The sequence below is a fragment of the Trematomus bernacchii genome, unplaced genomic scaffold (assembly GCF_902827165.1).
Source record: "Trematomus bernacchii unplaced genomic scaffold, fTreBer1.1, whole genome shotgun sequence".
Taxonomy (NCBI): Eukaryota; Metazoa; Chordata; class Actinopteri; order Perciformes; family Nototheniidae; genus Trematomus; species Trematomus bernacchii.
The window spans coordinates 7878134-7902659 of NW_022987616.1; the positions used below are offsets into that span (position 1 = coordinate 7878134).

General features: G+C 40.8%; 1 protein-coding gene across 1 annotated transcript; it reads right to left on the bottom strand.

The window, feature by feature from the left end:
• Positions 1 to 5799: 5799 nt before the first annotated feature.
• On the bottom strand, positions 5800 to 23620 carry LOC117484046 (tripartite motif-containing protein 16-like). The gene is made up of 6 exons (XM_034132468.1): positions 23506 to 23620; positions 21937 to 22036; positions 13758 to 14037; positions 10873 to 10930; positions 7910 to 7956; positions 5800 to 6524 (listed from the first exon to the last, which is right to left on the bottom strand). The coding sequence occupies exons 3-6, from the start codon at positions 14026 to 14028 to the stop codon at positions 6130 to 6132; spliced, it is 771 nt and encodes a 256-aa protein (XP_033988359.1). The 5' UTR covers positions 14029 to 14037; positions 21937 to 22036; positions 23506 to 23620; the 3' UTR covers positions 5800 to 6129.
• Positions 23621 to 24526: the final 906 nt, after the last annotated feature.

The window sequence follows — 24526 nt, forward strand, 5'->3', positions numbered from 1 at the left end:
TGATTATTGGTTAATCTCTACTAGTTTAACTAATAATGTCTCAAAGTGTGACATTTCAGCATCACCTCTGACGGATCACTGTCCTCTCTTTGTCCTTTTTACTATGCAACTTCAGTCCCAATCTTAACCCTATATGGAAATTCAATAATAGTCTTTTGGAGAATGCAGATTTTTGTAGAGAGATCAAACAACGGATAAAAGAAACTCTGGCTTTGGATATGTCATCTCTCAGTAAATGGGAATGGTTTAAATTTAGTGTGAGACAGATTGCGATAAAATCCTGTAAATACTCTTCTAGATTAAAGAAACAAAAACAACAAGAGATGACAAGTGCAATTAATAATTTATGCCTTAAAGCTGAGTTATCATTGGATGAGCAAATTCAACTGAACAATTTACAAACTCAATTAGACAACATGTATTTGGAAAAAGCAAAGGGAGCTTTTATTCGTTCGAGAGCCCGATGGATTGAGCAAGGAGAGAAAAACACTTCTTATTTCTTCAATCTTGAAAAGCAAAGACAAGTGAAAAAGAAAATCCAAAAACTGATTATTAATGATGTCACTATTGAAAATCAAGACCAGATAAATGAAGAAATTAGACTTTTTTATAGCAATTTATATAACTCAAAGTTTTCTAAAGAAAATTGTGATAACTTTTTCAGTAAAATTACAGAATTCAAAAAGACAATAGATTATTCTTTTAAACAGTATATGGACGATGGACTAAAAATTGAAGAATTAGATAGTGCATTACTGCAAATGTCTGGTGGCAAATCACCAGGGCTGGATGGTTTAACCATAGAGTTTTATAAATGTTTTTGGTCAGATGTGCGAGAAATGCTTTATAAGGCGTTCACAGATTGCATTTCAGCAGGAAACCTTTTGCCAACCATGAAACATGGCCTTATTACCTTAATTCCAAAACCAAATAAAAATAATCTTTTGTTGGATAATTGGAGACCTATTACCCTGTTATGTAATGATTACAAACTTTTAGCACATGTTTATGCTAACAGGTTAAACTCGGGTCTGAATCAACTAATAGATGAATGTCAATCAGCCTTTATAAAGGGCAGAAGTATTCATAACCATACCAGACTGATATTGGATATGCTTGATTACCAGGAGTTTATTGATACTGAAGGTCTCGTACTATTTCTGGATTTTTACAAGGCTTTTGATACTGTTGAACATTCCTTTTTAATGGAAACTCTGACATTTCTGGGTTTTGGTGAACATTTCTGCAACATAATTAGGATGCTCTACTCGGACATTTATAGTTCTGTATCTTTGAACCCTGGAATGAGCCCTAGGTTTAAGGTTTTACGTGGTATTCGACAGGGTTGTCCTATTTCCCCCAAATTATTTATTCTGACCACCCAAGTATTAACAACGCTTATTATAAAGAATCACAAAATATTAGGCATTACCCTCTTTGACAAAGAGTTCAAAATTAGTCAATTTGCGGATGACACATCCATTTTCCTAAAGAATAAATCCATGGTAAAGGAAACTCTTAACACAATTTCAATTTTTTCAAAAGCATCAGGGTTATCTCTTAATCTTTCAAAATGTGAATTACTCCCTATCCATTCATGTGATGATTCCACTATTGACTCTATTAGAGTGGTACCTGAGGTGAAATATTTGGGAATAACATTATCTAAAAATTATATCAGGAGAGAAGATCTTAATATTTGTAACCGTATCACAGATATGAAGAAATCTCTCAGTCGTTGGTTAACTAGAGATCTTACTATTTTTGGCAGAGTTCTTCTTACTAAAGCAGAAGGTATATCTAAACTTATTTATCCATGCCACTCATGTTTTGTCTCTTCGGCTAATATAAAAAAAGCCAACTCAATTATTTTCCAATTCTTGTGGAGAAATAAAACTCACTACATTAAAAAGTCACAGCTTGTTAAAGAATATGATAAAGGCGGAATTAAAGCTTTAGACTTTGAATCGATGATTGGAACAATTAAAATAAAATGGTTGAAAGCTTTTTTGTCCCAGCCAGAATCCATGTGGTTCCATATTCCAAAGGCCATATTTAAACGTCTAGGAGGGTTTGAATTTCTTTTAAAATGTGATTTTGAGGTTAATAAGATTCCGACCAAATTGTCAAATTTTCATAAGCAGATACTTCATTATTGGAAGATGATATTTACCCACAATTTTTCTCCTCATGGATCTACGTTATGGAACAATAGAGTGATTATCATAAACAGAAAATCCTTGTTTAGGAGTGATTGGCATGAGAGGGGTATTTTGTTTGTTAGAGATTTACTAGATTGCAATGGTAAACTGCTAGATTTTTTGGCCTTTTCAACGAAATACAATATAACGTGTACTGCTAAAGATTATAACAAAATCTGTAAAGCAATTCCTGTACCACTTATTGGAATGATTCATAATACTTTACTGTACTCAAATGTTGTATCAGTTTTACCTAATTTGGAAATTATTGGCGATACTCTTAAGAATAACAAATCTATTAATGCTTCCCTGAAATCCCACATTTTTCACAATTTTAACAGAGGCTTATTTCCTCAAGTGACCGATTTAGACACTTTATCTGTAATGGAAAAAGCTCTATCTGATTTTATAAAATGGCCTATTTCCCCTAAAGCAAAAGAAACTCATTTAAAATTGTTCATAAAATCTACCCGGTTTCTACTTTTTAAATTCAAGATTTAAATTTGAAGTGGAACCATGTTCCTTTTGTAATTTATCTGATGAATCGTTGGAACATTTATTTTTCTCTTGCCCTTTTTCTGAATTGTTTTGGTCGAATGTGAGAGATTGGTTGTTACTTAAATTAACAAATATTCCGGCCTTCAAAATATATCACATTTTATATTATATTGATAATTTGGACTCTCCCATTTCTGATTTGGTAAATATAATTATTATTTTGGGTAAATACCATTTACATTGTAGTAAATGGAGAGGAGGCAAGCCCTCCTTTCCCTGTTTCATAAATGAGTTCAAGTCCTTTTTTCTGTCCCTTAGAAAAATACAATCTTGTAACCTGTCTATAAAGATTTGCAATGACATTTCCAAATGGTTATTATTTTAAGTAAGCTTAATGCCTCTTAAATGTTTTTGTGCCTTTATGCTTTTTTCTTTCCCCCTGGCTCTTACTGGATGTATTAGTTATGTTTTTTTGTCTTATTGTGAATGAATGTCTTGAACTTGTGTTGATAAGTTGATGATATCCTCACCGAGCTTTTGTATGTTTAAAAAAATGTTCAATAAAAAAAAAAAAAAAAAAAAAAAAAAAAAAAAAAAAAAAAAAAACTACCCGATCCGTCCACCTGCCCGATCGGTACTGCGCATGTGCGAGATGGTCCGCCATATTGCACAACTCCGTACGGCAACCCAACTAGGACACTCACACACACACACATAATATATTTATTGTTGTGCCTTTTTATTTGCTCGTATTATGATGGGATATGGTTTAATTTAGTAAATGGTTGTGCGTTGTGTGTGAAAAATGTATATATCTAAAAAGTGTGTTGGTGTATGATCACATTTGTATATGAAAATGTCTGAAGTTAATAAATACATTCTCAGTGTTCAAGTCAATCACTGACGATGCTTGCGATATCATAAAATCTAAGTGTTAATGATTGCCAGTAGAGATGGGATGGCAGAAGGTGCTATATATATATATAATTCCAAAGCTGGTAAAGACCTTTCAAATTTAGCAATAATAGTCATATAAGAAAAGTACTGATCTAATAACAGAGATTTGTTATTGAATCAAATTTTTGTAATTTTATTTCATTTTAAATAAAATGAAAGACATTCACAGTTAATGTAATTAGATATACATTATTAATGCCATACATTTTTGCATAAATATTTATTCAGTATGATAGCTGTCTAACAGAAGTTAAATCCATTTCTCACTTATTCTGACAATGTACTTAACCCCAAATAAAAGAACCCAATAAAAATAGTTGTTAAATAATAGTGAAGTCACGTTGTAATAACAATAACTCATCTCTCTCGGTTTTTTTGAGTTTTCTTTGTGTGCTTTGCCAAAAGCCACTGTGTCAAGTGTCCTAGTTGGGTTGCCGTACGGAGTTGTGCAATATGGCGGACCATCTCGCACATGCGCAGTACCGATCGGGCAGGTGGACGGATCGGGTAGTGACCAAGCGGCAAACTCTGGGGAAGAGCCGGGACGCCAATACGGAAGTGCCACAAACTGCAGTTCATATATTGGCCGATAGGCGATGACTGGGGCCAATCTTCAGTCGGATGTGAATGTGTAATCTAACATTTTCAGTAAGAATAATGGACAAAAGGAGTGCAAATACAAATACAATTTATTGAAATGTGAACCAAAAGTTAATCAAACATGTTTTAAATAAAAAGCACATATGGACAGAAGGTGTAAACCTATTAAATGTATAAGTAAACACATTTAGTCAAATAAAGTGACAGACTAGGCCTGTGCAGGTGGTATCAGCTATGCCCAGCATCCATCAGGCCTGGTCCTCCTCGCTGAGGAAAGACCCTCAGTCCTCTCCAAACCAACAGACAGGATGTCCATCACACGGAGGTTTCTCCCTGAAGTCTCTGCAGCTCTCTGGACACCACGCTGTCTCAATCCGTCCACACTGAATATGAGAGGGGAAAAATGAAAATAATAAATGCTTTAGACAATAAGAAATATAAAGTGAACCGTTGAGTTGCTCAGTTTTTTTAGATTGTCAATACTATTACTGTATAACTAATATCCCAGGTTAAGAGGCACCTTCAAATAAAGATTGGTCTTTAAATACATTTTGTCTTTTGAATTGTTTGTCTAAAGTCAAGGATCTAGAACTGGTACTTCTAGTTTTAATGATACAGTCTGGTTATAATGCTGTTTGGAGGAGGCCTCACAGGTAAGAGCACTAACTAGCTACCATCACATGTACCTTAGCTTAACTTAAATGTATTAAACGTATAATTAAGTGATGGCAAAATATAAATAACTAATGTCATGCAAACATATTAATATTTTTGCTTGATTCCAGTGTTTAATTTAGCACATTGCATACAAACGTTAAGGGATTTTAAGATTCTGAAGTATTATGCTAAAAACTCAACTTAGATTATTATTTATAGTTTTGCTGAATAGTCTCATGTCCGCTTACCTTAGAAACGTACAATGCGACGGCAACTCTGCAGATGGTGAGCATGTTAGCTTAGCTTGGTAGCTTCAGCTAGCTCTGTTACTTCCAGCCCGGAGGCAGGAGGTCCCGCCTCGGCTCCGCCTCTTTGCCCTTATTTGGAGCAGGCTGGAGCAGGCGGGAGTGGAACTCTGACGCCACTGTCGAGCCGTTAGTGGCCGACTCCGCCTACTAAGGGCTTCTCGGCAACTCTGCAGAATCCTATGGGTGACGTCACGGACCCTATGTCCATTTATATATACAGTCTATGCTCTGGACCGACAATTTTTTGGAGCTGGAAGTGAACCGCATTCCGGAGCTATGACGCGCCGCCGCTGCGGTGTGAACAGGAAAAACCGGCGCTTTTCAGGCTCTAGCTCCCAGCAGGAGCTGGAAAAGCGCCGGTGTGAAAGGGGTATCTTTCATAGCTCAGTTTTAAAATCAGTTGCAAGTTGAATTTAACGGTGTTTGATACTTTCTTGATATGTTTCTTAAATTCAAGTTCGAGTCCAAGATACTTGAAGTTAGTGTGTTTAGTGTGTATGAGAGCAGGAGGAGAGGAGGAGGAGCAGGAGGAGAGGAGGAGCAGGAGGAGGAGGAACAGATTGACTTCATGGACGCTGCTTGTTCTAAATCTTTATTGAACGTATCGATCACTACAGTCTTCAGGATCAGCTTTAATAGTTGCTTCAAGAAAACTTTATTACAGACAATCAGTGAGACACACGGTAACCAATGAGAAGCCTCCATTTAAAACACCATGTGACCCAGGACAGGAAGTGGACTCCTCCTACAGAGGACACAGAGACACTGAGGAGTCTGACACTAACCCAAACCCAGCGTAGAGAGGTTCAGTGAATGTGGCTCTGAAGGTGTGGAGGAGGATCAGTGAGGAGGAGGAGACTATGTAGAAGGAGAGAGAGCCAGCAGCATGATCCAGATACACTGCTACTCTACGAGAGGAGGAGGAGGAGGAGGGGGAGGGAGGGGGAGGAGGAGGAGGAGGGGATGGGTGTTCCTCTGTTATTGTGCCTGACAGCGTAACCTCTATCAGAGCAGAACAGTCTCCAGGACTGATTATTATATCCAAACCCACATTCCTCTCCTTGTCCTTTCCTCCTGATTCCTCTGTAAGTCACTGCTATATGAACCACTCCTCTCCACTCGACCTCCCAGTAACAGCGACCAGTCAGAGCTTCTCTGCACATCAGCTGAACCCTGCCATAGAACCTCTCTGGATGATCAGGATATGGCTGCCTCTCCTTCACACGTGTCACCTTCCTGTTGTCCTCAGACAGTTTGAGGCCTCTGTTCACTGTGTTTGAGTCCAGGGTGAGTTCACAGGAATCTGAGGAGAGACACAGACAGCAGTTTATCACCAGACTCACCTGAAGGCTTTCCTCTCTGTCAGTGATCTTTCTATAAAGCTTCAAGAGGTCATGTTCTAATGAATAAATAGCACCTCCATCATCTGTGTCTCTAGAGCAGGGGTCTCCAACCTTTTTTAGGGTGAGGGCTACTTTCAAAAAATAAAACAAGTCGTGAGCTACTTTTACTCCTCTTTTTGTTGTTTTTTGCAGTGTATATATTTAGCACATTTTAACATTATGACATGCTGACCTTTAACCTTTGTGTCTGTTTGGGTCTGTGGGACCCCTTCAGTGTTTACTCAAAGAACATGGATGCTATCTCATTATTTTAACCTGCTTTATTTGGGGGTGGACCTCACCTCCTCTAGGGGGGTCCTCACCTTCTCTAGGGGGGTCCTCACCTCCTCTAGGGTCCTCACCTCCTCTAGGGGGGTCCGGGGGCATGCATCAATCTGGAGCACTCTGAGCCCCAGATGAATTGATGGAAACAGCTCTCAACACTCAGATGAAAGAGAGCTGTAAACTTTTCAATAATCCAAACCTCTTTAGAATATGATCTCAACCAATAACAAATCATTCAAACTGGTTTATTCTGATCTGATGTTTCCTAGTTAGCATTCTTTCTTTCTATTCATGCTGATTTTACTAATCACTCTTTCACACACACACACACACACACACACACACACACACACACACACACACACACACACACACACACACACACACACACACACACACACACACACACACCAACACACACAACACACACACACACACACACAACACACACACACACACACACACACACACACACACACACACACACACACACACACACACACACACACACACACACACACCACACACACACACACACACACACACACACACACACACACACACACACACACACACACACACACACACACACACACACACACACACACACACACACACACACACACACACACACACACAGTGTGCTCCTCCGTGGCAATGACGGCTTGCGTTAAAATAAATAAATAATAAACATATTTGTAAAGTGGGGGGACACAAACGGGATTTCGAAAAGAGCGGGGGACATTTCATTTATTTAGATACGTGATTGGTCGATATTCATTGTGGGGGTGGAGAGAGGAGGGGTGTTAGATAGATATAGAGTTGTAGTAAGTAGATAGAGTTCGCTATGATTTAAGTTTCGTTTATACATAGGGTAGATTCTTTTAATTACATTTCCTTTTTTTGTTTTGTGTATTTTATACATTTTGGATTTGCTTGGCGAGCTATTTTTAGAACATGCCCCGCGGGCACCGTGTTGGCTACCCCTGCTCTAGAGAGAAGCTGACTGATCCACACTTACACTTCCTCAGACCTGCTCTGAACCTCTGCTCTCCACCATGGTCCAGCCTGGAGGAAGAAACACATGTGAGAAACAGAACAGCGTATTGTTAGAATAAAGTATTTATCAATGTTCATCATAATAATAATAAATCCTATGTGTCCGAAGGGAGCAGGAGCTTATTGATCCCCCTCACTTACTGCTGATCAATGATTATCCTTTCAATCATCTCTGAAAGTTATTCCTACTTACATATTTACATTTATACATTTACAATCATTTCTCCTCTTCAATCTCCTTTCTTCATTCTCATACTTTCCCAAAGAAGTGTTTCTGTGCATCCTTCTAAGTGAATGCTATGTGTGTTTTGTTTGAACTCCTGCTCCAAGCCGCTCCATGAAACCCCCCCCCCACAGATTGTTCTGCTCTTCTCAGAGTTCTTCTGACCTTGAGTTGTTTCAGATGTAGATCTCCTCTCAGATGATACCCCCCCTCTCTGTCTATGAACAACGTCTGTAGTGTCCTAGGAAGTAGATTATCTCTTGCTCTGTACATGATGCAGTTTGAAATGTAACCTGATCAGTAAACTTCAGTGTGTGTGACTTCAAGAATAATGAATGAGTGTGTTTAAGATTAATCAATAATGTTGGATATCTTGGAGCCCTTTTTTGTAATGTGCATAACGGCTGCAGGTTGGTTTTGTGTTTCCCCAGATCTCCACACAGTAACTCAGACATGGAGATATGAGTGTATCACACAGAGTATATCATGATGTGATATGAGTGCATCACAGAGTATATAATGATGTGATATGAGTGTATCACAGAGTATATCATGATGTGATATGAGTGTATCACAGAGTATATCATGATGTGATATGAGTGCATCACACTGAGTATATCATGATGTGATATGAGTGTATCACAGAGTATATCATGATGTGATATGAGTGTATCACACAGAGTATATCATGATGTGATATGAGTGTATCACACAGAGTATATCATGATGTGATATGAGTGTATCACAGAGTATATCATGATGTGATATGAGTGTATCACACAGAGTATATCATCATGTGTACTCCAGAGTGTGTCTTGCTTTCCCCAATAGTGCGATAGTCTCAGCCAGTTTAGCTTTGACATGATGGATATGAGGTTTCCAGCTGATGTTGTGCTCGAACACCAAGGAACTTGTTTACATATACTCTTTCTATGTTTATGTTGTCTAGGATTAACCTGAGGATTTGTTTGATGTTTTCCAAAGAGCATAATCTTTGTTCTGCTTATATTTAATGATCATGTGTTCTTATCAAACCAATGTTTGACTTGAATCATGTCTGCTGTTATTACCTCCATTAGCTGTTTCAAACTGTCTTTGTGTCTCTCTGCATTGTTTAGGCCATCAGTGATCCATGCACTGTGACTTTGTTTGTGTTTCTCTCTGCATTGTTTAGGCCATCAGTGATCCATGCACTGTGACTTTGTTTGTGTCTCTCTCTGCATTGTTTAGGCCATCAGTGATCCATGCACGGTGACTTTGTTTGTGTCTCTCTCTGCATTGTTTAGGCCATCAGTGATCCATGCACTGTGACTTTGTTTGTGTTTCTCTCTGCATTGTTTAGGCCATCAGTGATCCATGCACTGTGACTTTGTTTGTGTCTCTCTCTGCATTGTTTAGGCCATCAGTGATCCATGCACGGTGACTTTGTTTGTGTCTCTCTGCATTGTTTAGGCCATCAGTGATCCATGCACGGTGACTTTGTGTCTCTCTGCATTGTTTAGGCCATCAGTGATCCATGCACAGTGACTTTGTTTGTCTCTCTCTGCATTGTTTAGGCCATCAGTGATCCATGCACGGTGACTTTGTTTGTCTCTCTGCATTGTTTCACAGGACACTTTTTGTCACAAAGTGATTTCAAAATGTTTAGAAATTCCTCATAGGCCTTGTCCATATCGTCTCTCTTATATACTACCCTCCAATTGTGATTAAAGTATTCTTTAATGCATTTATGTTTTCTTCAGTCTCAATCTTTTGTATTTGAAATGGCTGGAGACTTTAGGTTTCTTATAACTGCAGTGATAGACAAGAACAGGTGAATGATCACTGATGTCACTATATAGTAGTCCCTACTGTATTGTTCTCCATAATGTTTGTGAATATGTTGTCTATTCATGTAGCAGAGAAATGATTCTACTAGGTCTGGTGATTTTAGGATACAAACCCATACTGTACAATGCATTGATGAAGTCTTCTTAAGTCTTTAACCCTAACCCCTAAGATAAACATCATGTTTTGTAATGATTTAGTAAACATGTTTCTATCCTATCTGTAAATGTGTCAATACAGGTTCCAGGAGCTCTGTATATACAGCTCACAATAACATGTTTAGACCTTTCCATACACATGTCTACTGTAACACATTCAAACAAATCATCAACAGCTGTTGTTATGCTCTCCACCACCTTACTAAGTGAAACAATTTATAACCCAAAAAATACTACTTCAAATTAACGCATATTAAAGACATGAAAAGTCTAAAAAGGATAGAAAATCCACTTTGCTTCTTCCGACTCATGCACTTGAGAGAAGAAGAAGAAGAAGAAGAAGAAGAAATTATGTAAAGATAATCAGAGAGTCTTTATCAATTCAATCACATGTCACGGTGGTGCAGGTGGAAAAGTCCTGATCGTCCCTCTGGGAATCATAAATGTTAAACAGAATCTCATCTCAACACATTTAGCAGTTGGTGAGATATCTCAGTCAGAACCAAATCCATAAACTGACCATCATTATCCTCCCTAGAGCCAGGAAACCAGTGGTTCTGATGTTTGGACTGAATGGCTGTTTCCATGTAATAAGACTTGAAGGTTAACTCACTGCAGTGAACATAATCAAGGGAAATGAGACATTCCTTCATGATGGAAGACCAGAGATGAAGGAGATGAAATTAGAAAAATACGAGGAAGTCAGTCTGTCCATACCTGAGTGTCTCCAGACTGCAGAGTGGATCCTCCCGTCCAGCAGAAAGCAGCTTCTCTCCTGATAGACGGGGTCAATTTTCACAAAATCAGAACCCCAAAGGCATTTTGTGTTTATTCATGCTATACAACCTTTCTAGGGGTATTAAGGGGCGCTGAATCCAACTCTGCTGTATATGAAGCTCAACAATGTCCCAAAATGCCTCACAATTGAGAAATCCAATGTGGCCTATGAGTCTCCTGGATGATTGTAGCTGATTGCAGCTCAGGTCCAGCTCTCTCAGATGGGAGGGCTTGGAGCTCAGAGCTGAAGCCAGAGAAACACAGCCTTCCTCTGACAAAATAGCAGGTTATTTTCCTTATATCAAGTCACTGGATCGTGTTGCATAATTATCTGTACATTGTCCAGCATAAGTTCCACCCCACAGAGAACCATCAGTTTTCCCACAGAGAACCATGGCCCTAAACCTGACTGACTCTTATTCCTGCTGCTGGGAGATGAGGCACGATACCAGCAGATCCCAACACCCACTGAGGGTGTGGACACAGCTCTCTCTCCAGTTATACAGGAAGTGGATGGCTCTTATGGCGCATTTCCACTACTCGGCCTCGCTCGGCCTCGCTCGGTATGGCTAGGCCTCGTTAGGACTGGCTCACTTTATATTTCCATTACAGTTTAGGAACTGGGGTAGTATCTATAGTAACGCAGTGTAGGCGGAGCCGTGACGTCATCTTCAATGAGAACCCCAGAAAAACAACACAGCCGTTAGCACTCAGAGCTCACAGCTCCTCATATATGTTCAGAAACTAGACAAAAGTTAAACAAGTACAAACCACAGACTGCCTGTGTCATGGCGAATACAGTCGCTGCTTTATTTATGTCTGTATAGGCCGTTGTTGTGAGTGGGGACGGTCGGAGCATATACTGCGTTAGCTTAGCCAATCTCCATTTAGAAAACACGCATTTTAAAAGGTTTTTCGCCTGCCGTCTGTCTGCAGACTTGTCAAAGCATTAATTCATGGTTTTTACAAACCGGTATCAGTATGTTGTTACTTCGGCATCATTTTGAAACGTGTATTACAATTAAATCACGGTCAAATATGTCCATCTTGTTGTAGTTGTAGCCCCCTTGTCAGCGATTCTCTCTCAAGTTTAGCATACTCAGCCCGACTCAGCCTTGTTGTCTCTGGCCCTAGAACCACGATTTTATGAGGCCAGAAAAACTGTGAATTAGGACCCGCCGGCCGGTACTAGGCCAAGTGGAAACGCAACCAAAAACGGGCCGCTGACGTCACAGCCCTCTTAAACCGTGCTCCGCGCTGTAGTGGAAATGCGCCATTACTGTGTCGCAGTATACTCCTGCAATAGCCTACCATCTACAAGACACCCTGGGGGGTCACAGTAATAACCCGTCCCTTCCTCCCCAAGTCATGTTGGACGGCAAATGATACCTCCTTCCACCTGTAGGGGGCTGGGCCGTTAGTAATGACTAGGACAGAATCTGCAGTGAGCAATCCCAGTGAGGCTGAGCAATGTGCTCCTCTGATGTTTAGAGCTTACCCTACAGTCCCCTTTAAAGCATGGAAAATGACACTGTCTGCCTCCATGCAACATTGAACAGGAATTTAAATCACAACTGTCCAATCCTATGTCAGGACAAACCTCCACAGTGTGTCCCTGTGGCCCCTTCTGACCACCTGAGCACAGCTTCTCCAAGCCCTCAGCTCTGCCTCCTGAACTCAGTGTGCATCAGTCCCATTCAACATCCTGAGACTGAGTCAGCAGCTAACCTACACTGTGGAAAACAGCCGGGGTTTATCCATGACTCCCCCTCCTGAGATATCTGACAGTTCGGCAGGACAAACCTCATTCCAAACAGAATTGGCCGTTTCCTGGGAAAACGTAGCACTCAAGGACTCACTGCCATTTCAGAGCCCACTGATTACTTTCTGGTCATTCCTCTGATCCATCCCCTCCCCAACACTGGCTTTTAGCATCACCCACTTGTATTACATATCTCCAATGTCCCACCAGGAGAAACTCGTTAATATAGCATTGGTGGTTCAGTGGTAAAATTCTCGCCTGGATGCCGGGTCCGATTCCCAGCCAATGAAGCAGAGTGTTTAAGTGGCGCAGTCTGTAGGAATTTGTGTTGGGAACCGAAGGGTCGCCGGTTGGAGTCCCGATCGGACCAAAATAATACGGAGTGTAGACTGGTTCCTGGAGAGGTGCCAGTTCACCTCCTGCCCTCGAGCAAGGCACAGAACCCCCCAACTGCTCACTGGCGCTGGACAGACTGGCTGCCTGTTTTGCTCAGACCTCTCTCACCTGTCCTGTGCATGTGTGTGTATTGTACTGTGTGTTACCACAACCGAGTGAACAACTGAGCTGAATTCCCCCTTTGGGATAAAATAAAGCGTCTTCTCCTTCTTAATAACATTGGCTGCTAATCATAATGACGTTGGATAGTGTCAGTGTGGTCGGACTCTCAAAGCACAGCAGTCTCTTTTCCTAAGTCCTGATGAATCCTCCTATCATTAAGCCCAAGATGTTTCACAGAGGGTTACGGAATAGTGGTTAGGGAGAGACGAAAGGCGATATATTTTGGACAATTTTACCGAAACCCAAACTTTCTAATCCAGGAACGGTAATTGGATTCCTAAAATGCTGATCTATAAAGGTTCTACAACCCCTCACCTGGAACCAACAGGGTGACCTTGCCAGAAACTAGTGACCCTGACCTCTCTGCTTTCAGGGGTACCTCAGCCCCAACACCATGTGGAGGTGATGGTTCTCTGAGGGGGATATCAGGAGTCTAAAAACATGATGCATGGCTGGGAAAAATAAAAAAAGTTATATTTTGGTAAACTCGTTTTTAAAGACCTACCTTCAGGGTCTGATGAGAATTTAGATAATTTATTTTCTAGATCATTCCTTTGGATCTTATTCAAAACGTCTCTGGTCACTTTAATGGTGTTTGTGTCGTAGTGCTGAAGCATCAGTCGCACTGTGTCAATCCGGTCTGCTTTCTGTAGTCGACTCTCTGGGATTCCTGGGAATCCTAGGACCTCCTCCTCCAGGCACCAGTTGAATTTTTTGAATTCCTCTTCCTTCAAACTTTCTAAAATTGTTAATAGGGCATTTCTACGTGTCTCCATCTTTTCTCCCTGCAGAGCAAAGATACAGAGAAAGAAAATATTTATCTTACAGAACAATGTGTTGTTTTATTGTATTTTTGTACTTTTGAAAACCACAACAGGCCTTCAGGATCCAAAGAACAGCCGCCATGTGACTTTGGATGGCTTCAATTCAGATGTCGAGTTAGTGAATGCCCTAATCGGTTCTAAACTTGTTTTAATACCTTAGACTTCACGAAAGATATTCAGGAAGTCAATCATAAACTTGAAGACAATCAGCCCCATTGGTCCAAATGGACCAATCCGTGGAGCAGAGTTCCTGTTAGAATATTTTTTTGCCGGTCAACATGTCCGTTAAAGTTGAAATCTTCCGGACAAAATTAGAAAAGTGCCGGTCAAAGGTCTTCTTTGTTATCTATTGAGCTTTAAAACAAATGTATATGATTCGATATTAAACAAACTAATTATAGTAGATTAACTACATTACTAAAAAGTGTAAAGTAACTTACAATAACGCGGGAATAATAAACGGAGCGCTCTCTCTCTCCTGACGCCAGTCTCATGCAGCTCGCGGATCCAGTAATGAGTGACCCGACAGTAAAACTAAACATATCTATAACTAGTTTAGGTAGTTTGAGAGGTAATTAAAATAGCTACGTGATGTTCTAACCTGAAGTGTGTTTTGCTCCGCTCACCGCTGCATGTGATCATGCAGAGCTGCGTGTCGACTCGTCAGCAGCAGCCGATCTCTCTCTCCCGTCAGATTAGACTTTACTCGCGTTTGTGTCCATATCGATCAGATCTAGCTAGTTCTAGCTAATGATATGACTACCTGCTTATTAAAAGACACCTAAACAATAAGCGTCGCTATGCAACTGGGTGAGGCCACAAAGTATAGCGCAGCATTATGCATTTGTTTACATGCCCACCGGAGGCATTACCAACAGATCAACCCTTACACAGGGCTGCCAACACTCACGCATTGAGCGTGAGAGTCACACAATTAACCCATATCTCACGCACTCACGCCACACATGCCTTTCCTCACGCTAAGTTTTCGTCCAAAATAAATGTATATAAATATAAAAATAAAGTGAAGGAAAGAGCAAACCGAGCGGTCTACGAAATGAGACGGCCTTCTGGCTTAGTTCAGTAAAGTTGGAACGATGTTGGGAGATTCGGATTTCACAGATCAATAACTCATGAACAAAACGTTATTCAGACACAAATGTCGTCTCCTAAGTACCGTGGTAAGGTTGACAACGAACTACAATCACATTTTGATAAAAAAAAAGCCAATACGCGCCGTCCTCCGAGCTGGACACATTACATTGGTCTCTATCCGCAGCCGGAGAAGAAACGAGTGCTCAGGGACCGTCTGCAAAGTGCAATACAATAATATTCAATCACTATTATACAGTATATTACTACCAAACTCACCACACACATCAATAGTCTCCTGGTGGTCATACTACAGCAGAGAGTTTGGAAGAATATGCTTTTGAATAATTTTGGGGAATATTTATGTAAATCTTGCATCATCTTGAATAACTTTAGCATCTGGTTAGCTAGCTATATGAATAACTTTACTATTATACAGTATATTTCTACCAAACTCACTATTTGCATTGTTGTTGTTAGCATCTGGTTAGCTAGCTGCGCTAACGGATATTAGAAGCAGTTTCTAAATCAAGGAGAGGGAGAGCTCTGTCCTCAGACTGAGAGAGATAACTGCAGCTCAGTGAGGTAAGGGACTCTGTTTAGATAGTTCACTTTAGTCTAGTTATCTCAGTGGGTCTCAAACGTTTTGGTCACCATTTATGAGAATAAATGAAAAACAGTTATGAAATACTATATGACAGTAAAACAAGAATACAGTTTAAAAGGTGAGTGATTTGTAAAATATCCATAAAGAAAAAGAAAATCTGTTTACAGTTCTGTTTCAAATGGGTGTTGAGAGATGTATCCATAAATTCATTTTGCTCTCAAAGTGCACCAGATTGATGAATTTAACTTCAATATTTAAAATATTTAAAATATAAAATAGCACTTTACCTCTGCTTACACCTATATGCCATTTTATATGCTGTGAGCTGATTATCGAGCCTTCATTGAAAGAGTCGCGGGTACACTGTATGTGCGTATTCCACTGTAGCGCCCGGTACATTAATGGGAAACCCTTGTTTGTACATGTTCAATACATTTGTAACACTGTACACATGAACGTTTCTTTTTTCAGTTCACCAAAAAAAACCTCACTCCAAGCTGAACTCAAATGTTGGCATCCCTGCTGTATAGGACATCTCTTTCTCCACATTAAGTGTGAGACATTAGAATTGACTATTCTTGTCTGTCACAGACTATTCTTGTCTGTCACATACTATTCTTGTCTGTCACATAAGTGGCGCAACTGATGCGGTATTGCGCTAAGGGGAAATTATTTTGACTGGACATTTTGACCAGAGAGATTTAAATTTGCCGGTCTTCAGCATATTTTAGCGGTCACAGTCCGTTAATTACCGGCTAACGGGAACTCTGCCGTGGAGCTCCTCACACTTCAAAGAGCCATAATTCCCATCACTATCACAGACCCCACGCAGCAAGCAGGAAATGAACCCAGCTGACACTGTCCGCTCCCCGCGCAACGTCCCGCCAACACGGCACCCAGACCCCACGCAGCATTCTCATCTGTGGCGACTGGCAGAAAGTATTACAAATAATGATTACAAAAAATGCAAAAAATAAATAAAAATAAATATAAAATATATTTTAACATCATCTGATTCGTCTGTGCATTGCTGTTTTAGTCTGTGTTCTTCTAATTAGTGTCTACAGTGTGTGCCTTTTGAGCCATGTGGGACAAAAACCTGATCATGCCCCTCCCTCTCACTGTCTAAGTGAACGGTGACTGTAAAAACTACACTGCACATGCTCAGAGTATTTTCCTATTTAATGTGTGTGGCAAAAAAATAATGACCATAGGGGCACTGAGCTGCCATCCCCACCATACATCATCTCACAGAATTCAGAGCTGATTGGCTGTAAGTATGTGTGCCGCGAAGAAGTGTGAAGAGGAGACGAGAGAGCTGCAGTGACGCGTCCTAAAACCAGGAAGTAAGCTGCGCTTGGCTTCCCTTGACAAAAATGCAATGATATTTCTCCATAGGATTTTAGAAAATAGCTCGAAATAAGATCTGTGGGAAACGTACCTGCACGTTTTGTTCAGCCGGATAACATCCACATGTCTACCCTACTTTTATAATTTTTTAATCATAAATCTATCGATTAGATTTATGATAGACTTTTGAAACTACAAGAAGATAAGGAGGACTTTTACAAAAAAGTAAGACATTTTTGTCCAGAAGGATAGGCAAATGGACTTCATCTTCAAGTCAAGGTAAGACCGCAATTTTATTGAAAATGGGATCTTACTAAGAGAGAACAATTCAATATTTAAATGATAAAACTACATTTTTTGGGTATCCTTTTGTTGAACTGTCTGTTTAAAATTCATCGAAGCATCAGACAAAAAAAGCTTTTAAAAATAATATTATATTTTGGTTTAGGTCAAAATATAATATTTGTAAACCTGAAGAGTCAGTGCCAGTGCCTCACCAGCCATGAACCTCACTGCACGTCACTGCAGAAGCTTATATATAGACATCTAAGTTTTTTGTGCCCCACCACTTTTGTACATATAAAAACGCCACTGTCTGTTTGTCATTGTCACTACCCGATCTGCCGCCCTGCCCTATCTGCAGTGCGCATGTGCGAGATGGTCCGCCATATTTGACAACTACATACGGCAACTCTAATAGGACACTTGACACAGTGGCTTTTGGCAAAGCAGAAAAAGAACCGAGAGAGATGAGTTATTGTTATTACAACGTGACTTCACTATTATTTAACAACTCTTTTTATTGGGTTCTTTTATTTGGGGTTAAGTACATTGTCAGAATAAGTGAGAAATGAATTTAACTTCTGTTAGACTATAACTATATGCTATACATTTTTGCATACATAGTAAATATTTATTCAGTATGATAGCTGTCTAACAGAAGTTAAAGGGCCCATGTCATGCTTTTCCGGTTATTACCCGTACCCTTGTGTGTTATGAAGGTTTTTATGCATGTAAACGGTGTACAGAGTCACAAACCCTCAAAGTACACCCTGTAGCGAGTAAAACTCTAACACAGAAAATACCTCCCCAAAACGCCTCGTTGGAGATACGTCATTGTCCATTTGATTCTTCCATTTCGTTCCGGGTACGGCATGATGTCAAGCCGTACCCGGAACGAAATGGACCAATCCGTGGAGCCGTTACGTTACGCCCGCGGAGCCGTTACGTTAAGCCCCCGCTGATTGGTCCAAATTGACCAATCCACGGACTTCCTCACACACACATCTGTGTGCAGGGAGCAGGCAGCTCTGCTGATTTCTCCTCCCTGGCTGCAGGCTGATAACAGACAGTTGGGATCGTGGCGAAATTCTCTCTGCAGACCCATTCTCTCTGCAGACCCATTCTCTCTGCAGACCCATCCTCTCTGCAGACCCATTCTCTCTGCAGACCCATTCTCTCTGCAGACCCATTCTCTCTGCAGACCCATTCTCACAGCGTTTATCAACCTTTTTCTTATTCAATATCAAGCCACACTTATTGTTTTTACTTCGGCTGTGACTTTGTGTGTGCTCAGGATGAGTTTGGCTGTGTTTGGCTGTGTATCGCTAACAAGGAAACAACACCTCCACGGAGCTCAGCGCGATTCACAACGTCCCGACGAATCAGAGCACACTGTGCTCACAGGGAGGGTGGGGGCTGGAGCTATTGGAGCTACAACGAGCCGTTAAAGGCAGAGAGTGAAATTCAGTGAATACACATAGTTTACAGAGATGCTGTATGAGAAACCAATGTGAGTTTGGAAAAATGCACAATATAAATCTATTCTAGTAGACCTCAACAATGGAATTATGATCAGTGGAAATGGCCATGACATGGGCCCTTTAAATCCATTTCTCACTTATTCTGACAATGTACTTAAACCCAAATAAAAGAACCCAATAAAAAGAGTTCTTAAATAATAGTGAAGTCACGTTGTAATAACAATAACTCATCTCTCTCGGTTCTTTTTCTGCTTTGCCAAAAGCCACTGTGTCAAGTGTCCTATTAGAGTTGCCGTATGTAGTGAAGGAAAAAGATATGATTCTACACTGTATTGAAGTAAACATGTATTGTTTGAACGGGTTTTGATAATCACTTAGAAAAAGAATGTTATTCTCACTTTTAAACTCACTGATCCAGAGATTCTGTGTTTCACACACCAACATTGGCTGTTATCATCTCTAAGAGCCAGATGCTGTTTCTAAGTCGTTAAAGACATCGTAAAATAGGAAAAGATCCCCTGGGAAAGGAATGTAGAGTAAGATAAGGTAAAGATAAACATTGACTTTTGACCTGGGGTGGCTTGGGATCTCACATGCTGGGCAGACCTCTGATTGAACCCGGCCAGAAGCGAATCCAGCCAATCAGGACACTTGGGGGAGGTTAGCAGTTTAAACAGCTCCTCCCCAGGGGTTCTCTAATTCGCTTGGGAGAAAAGTGGGAAGGAAGAATCGACAAATCTCCGCCCCAAAGACAGATAGAAATACTGACGTTTGTGTGTGTAAAATTGCTTTTGGGTTTGGTGAGTGGTTTGATCCCGATATCTGTATCCGTTTCGCATCACAGACCTGAAGTCCAATTTCTTTTTGGTTTGATGAGTTGGTTTGATCCCGACACATTTATCCGCTTCGCATCACAGACCTAAAAGCCCGGGGTACCCGGAGTACTCTGTATAACTTGTATATGTGTTTGGTTTCCTACTAGAAGTAAACTCAGATAATTTGTTATAACTTTGATTCCGGTGTTTTCAATTCCTTTCTTAATTTAATAGAGATCCAGCCTCATCCAACGAACGGCGCGTAGCAGAGGTATTCTACTCCAACAGTAGTTGTCAAATATGGCGGACCATCTCGCACATGCGCACTGCAGATAGGGCAGGGCTGCAGATCGGGTAGTGACAGTCATTACTGGTGTCATTTCCTGGTTGCTAACAAACGCCATTGTAACACATAATCACTGATTTTCCGCTGTAACGGTGGTGGACTCATCAGAACAGAGTGGGCGAGCTGACCAATCAGAGCACAGTGGGCTCATAGGGAGGGAGGGGGGGGGGGGCAGGAGCTCCAACAAGCCGTTTAGGACAGAGAGTGAATACACATACTATACAGAGATGCTGTATGAGAAACCAATGTGAGTTTGGAACATTGAACAATGTAAATCTATTCTAGTAGACCTCAACAATGGAATTATGATCAGTGGAAATGGCCATGACATGGGACCTTTAAATGTCTTGGTTTGGTAACATGTCTTTAAAGAGCAGAAACTGTCTCAGTCAGATCATAAAGTGGTCTAGCAAAAGGATTTTAAAATCAATTCTGAACCGAACTGGAAGCCAGTGTAGTGAGGCCAGAATTGGGGTGATGTGGTCACGCTTTTTGTGGCCAGTCAGCAAACGTGCAGCTGCGTTTTGGACTAGCTGCAGGCGTTTAATTGAGGCCTGGTCCATACCCACATACAGAGCGTTACAATAGTCCAGTCTTGAGGTTACAAAGGCGTTAATAACCCTTTCTAAGTCATTAAAAGATAAATACGACTTGGTTTTGGCCAATAGTCTTATTTAAAAAAAGCAGGATTTGACTACGGTGCTGACCTGCTTGTCGAATTTAAAAGTGCTAGTGAAGGTCACTCCAAGGTTCATGACCGAGGGGAGGATGTTTTTTTTGAGAGAGCCCAGAATATCAACCGGAGAGGCTGGAGGTTGGGGTCCAAAAAAGATGACCTCAGTTTTGCTCTCGTTGAGGTTGAGAAAGTTTTTGCTCAGCCAGGATTTTATCTCTGTTAAGCAGTCCATCAGCTGCTGTAGTGAGTGTTTGACATTTGCTTTTAGAGGCAGATATATCTGTACATCGTCGGCGTAGCAGTGGAAGGGAATATTATGTTTTGTGAGAATTGAACCTAGGGGCAGTATGTACAGTAGAAAAAGGATGGGGCCCAGAGTCGAGTCTTGGGGAACCCCACAGGTAAGAGGGGCTTTGGCAGAGGAGTGACATTGGATGAATGTAATTAACTGTAGCTCTCTAGCTAGTTTATTCACGAAATTTAAACCAAAGTTTAGCCTATAGCTGCAATATAAGTTAGTGTGCATGTTGTCGGACGTCCACTGACTAACGTAGAGCGTTCACACAGGATCTGCTGGTCATATGATGTCCTGATGAACAGAAACACAAGCAGCCCACTGTACTCAGATCTCTAGATACCTCATCACTCCTCCGCTGCTCCGATACAAGTCCGGGCTGCAGTGGTTTGTTGATACATGTCGTCTTCTTCTGTTTGCTTTAATCGAGGCTACGTAGTTATGCAGCGCCCCCATCGTCAGTAAATAGAAGTACTACTACAAAGAACCCTGTTTAGTGCAGTTATTTCACAAGTTAAGTTATAGACACGGCTCGGAAAAAATTACCGAGGTCCGGACCTCGGTGACCTCAATGGTGGATACGGCCCTGTCTGGAGTCCCTGCTCATCAGACAGTTACAGAGGCTGTCTAACTCCATGTTTAATGAAGACTCCCACCCCCTGCAACCTGAGCTTCAGCTTCTTCCTTCGGGCCGGAGGTTAATCTTCCTAAAGGTGTAGAACCAAGAGGTTTAAAAACAGCTTTGTGGATGTTCTGGAGCCAGAGGGACTTTTTAAAGATGTGTCTGTTGTCTATATTGTATGAAGCATGTGGCACAATGGATACCTTTTCTTACTTCTGCAAACCAAGTTGACCTACTGGTACAAATAAGTACCATGAGAGAAATAAGAGAGTGACTCAGCCGGCGACCACACACCTGGTTCTGGTCTCTGGCAGTAAGCTGGTTACTGGACACAGAGCTGGGTCCAGGTCAAGGTCCAGGTCCAGGTCCAGCAGAGTGTGGTGTTTGCTATGGGCTTGAAGAGACACAGAGCTTTGAGTGAGTGAATAATGAGTGCTGAGCTGTGACATGGAGAAGAGTGATGGACAGGTGGAGATGTCATGTTCCCCAGAACTTTTAGAGGGGGGGGCTTCCTCCTCTCTGTCCTCACACTGATCCATAGCAGAGCCCCCACCTTCACACAAACACAACAACATGCTCATTCATTACTACAAGCTTTACATCACAGGTAGCCCCTCCTCTCAGATATTCAGGAACCTTGTTGGAGCCTCAACAGGACCGGATCAGCCCAGAATGTTCCCCACAGCCCCAGAACCACACAGAAACCCAGTGTGTTGACCCCTAAATATGTGTTAGTGTGTCACAGTGTATCACAGCACGCACAAACAGTCACTTCAATGTACATCCACAGGTAATGTACAGCCCAGCTCCCCACAAAATATCCCACACAACTGAACTGCGCTCAATAACCATTCAATAAAACTTCTTTGTTAGGTTTAGAAAAAACAGAATTCTTTGGCTTAAAATATGTACGTTAATTACATGAAAGCAGTTACGGACTTTAATTAAAACGAGGTCTTTTGTGAACTGATAAGAAATGTGTTTTTGATATATCATTGAAAATAGGAAAAACAAGTTCCCTGATAACTAAGTTACAATGAGGTTCAAATCTATGGGAAGAATATTTTTTAAGTTTGATATAATCTCCCATTTACTTTTCATGCTAATGTTTTGTATAGCCCAACATATATATCAAAACATGTACTGTTATATATGTTTTTCAAATTCGGGCAATCTAGTCCCAGATGTATAATCTAAAACTAAAAAAAAACATTTGACATTTTCAAGGCTCTTCAGTGAAACCAGGTCAGTGTTGGAAGACACTCCTTCCCTTATTCAGACTATTAAGAGTTAGACATAAAAACAGTCACGACTTGTTAGAGCGGGTTCTGACACGCCGTGCATTTCTCTCTGATGACGAGAACTCGGATAACAATCAGACTGCAACTCATTCTGCCTGAAACACCGCCAACAGTACATGGAAATCTTTCTAAACTCATTCTGCTTTCACTCAGAGAGAAACCCTACACAATATTTCAGACAGATGTTCAAACAGACCCTGGATATGTTTGAGTTATCTTAACTAACCCTAACAAACGACATCTCGCTAAGTGGTCCTACGACGCTGGTTATCAACTCAGTAAATCAACCAGGGTTTCACAAACATGGACAAGCGTATTGACAGCGCAGCGTCATACTTCATGATTGAATAGTAAACTATCATGTTAGACAAATATGAAGACGTTCAACTTTTAACATCCATGACTTAACACTTTATCCAGGATAAAAGCCACACAGTTGCACCTGCAAGGTGAATATAGAACAGCTGGTAAAAAAAAAACTACCAAGTGTTTGAATGCATTCATTAACAGTTTTATGATATCACTGCCTGTCTACTCACAGACTCTCTTCAGATATACTCACAGACTCTCTTCAGGTGAGAAGGAAACTCTGCTCATTTCTTCCTCTTCAGTCCTGAGTCTGCCTGCATCTGATCTGAGGACGCCTTCACACCATAGACTGTATATATAAAGCTTCACACCCTCAGAAATCCAGAGAGAAAAAACACGTCAGAGTCACGTGGAAACCGGCCTTACAGGTTGTAGCTGTCAGCCTGCCAGACCTCACCTCCCTGATTCAGACTATTAAGCAGTGGCGGCCGGCCCATAGAGGCGCTAGGGGCGCCGCCCCCCCCCCCCCTCTTCCCACATTAAAAATTCAAATTAAAAAAATATGTATTTAAAAAATATATTTTTTATTTTTATTTTTAATAAACAAGGTAAATATTATATAATTGGTATCAGTCAAATGTATAATCTACAATAAAATCTCGTTTAAAATTGTGTTACGATGTTTAAAGTTACTGATAAGTCGCATGTTTCCTGCCTGGCCTTGCCCGTGTATCATTACCCTCTCTACGAGTAGAGCAAGTGCAGCAGAAGCCAACTGTTGCTATCTTTAAACTATGCCGCCGAAACATAATTTCAGCCAATCAGCGTCGTCAAATCTGATGGTCACAGGGCGCCTACGTCAGCGCCCGGTGCAGTCTGTGAGTTGTTTGGACTCGTATCCAAGGAGACAAAACAGGAAGCTGTCATACACTCTGGAAGCTATCATTAGCAGCTAATGAAAACTCAGTTTTTGACTGAAAAAATTATTGATGATCCATAATTCCATTTTTATAAGTGACAGACACATTGGATTAACCTATGGATTAACCTTCAGCCGCGTTTTTCTCGTTTTTGATCAGAATAACAGCAAAAGGTGTTGTGATTTGGTGATTTATATATATATATATATATATATATATATATATATATATATAAAGCACCAAATCACAACTGAAGTACAGCCATCAAGCACAGCCAGCTCCATCAGTGATACTGACGGCCTGTCAGGAGAGGGAGAGGAAAAGAGACTCCCTTTCTTATTCTTATATTATAGA

What these genes read in the sequence shown, in the direction of transcription:
- LOC117484046 (XM_034132468.1), bottom strand. Translation starts at nt 14,028, where the DNA reads ATGGAGACACGTAGAAATGCCCTATTAACAATTTTAGAAAGTTTGAAG. An exon ending in TGCAGTCTGGAGACACTCAG is followed by an intron (nt 7,957 to 10,872) that starts GTATGGACAGAC and finishes TTCTTCCTCCAG; the next exon opens with GCTGGACCATGGTGGAGAGC. An exon ending in CAGAGCAGGTCTGAGGAAGT is followed by an intron (nt 6,525 to 7,909) that starts GTAAGTGTGGAT and finishes GTCTCTCCTCAG; the next exon opens with ATTCCTGTGAACTCACCCTG.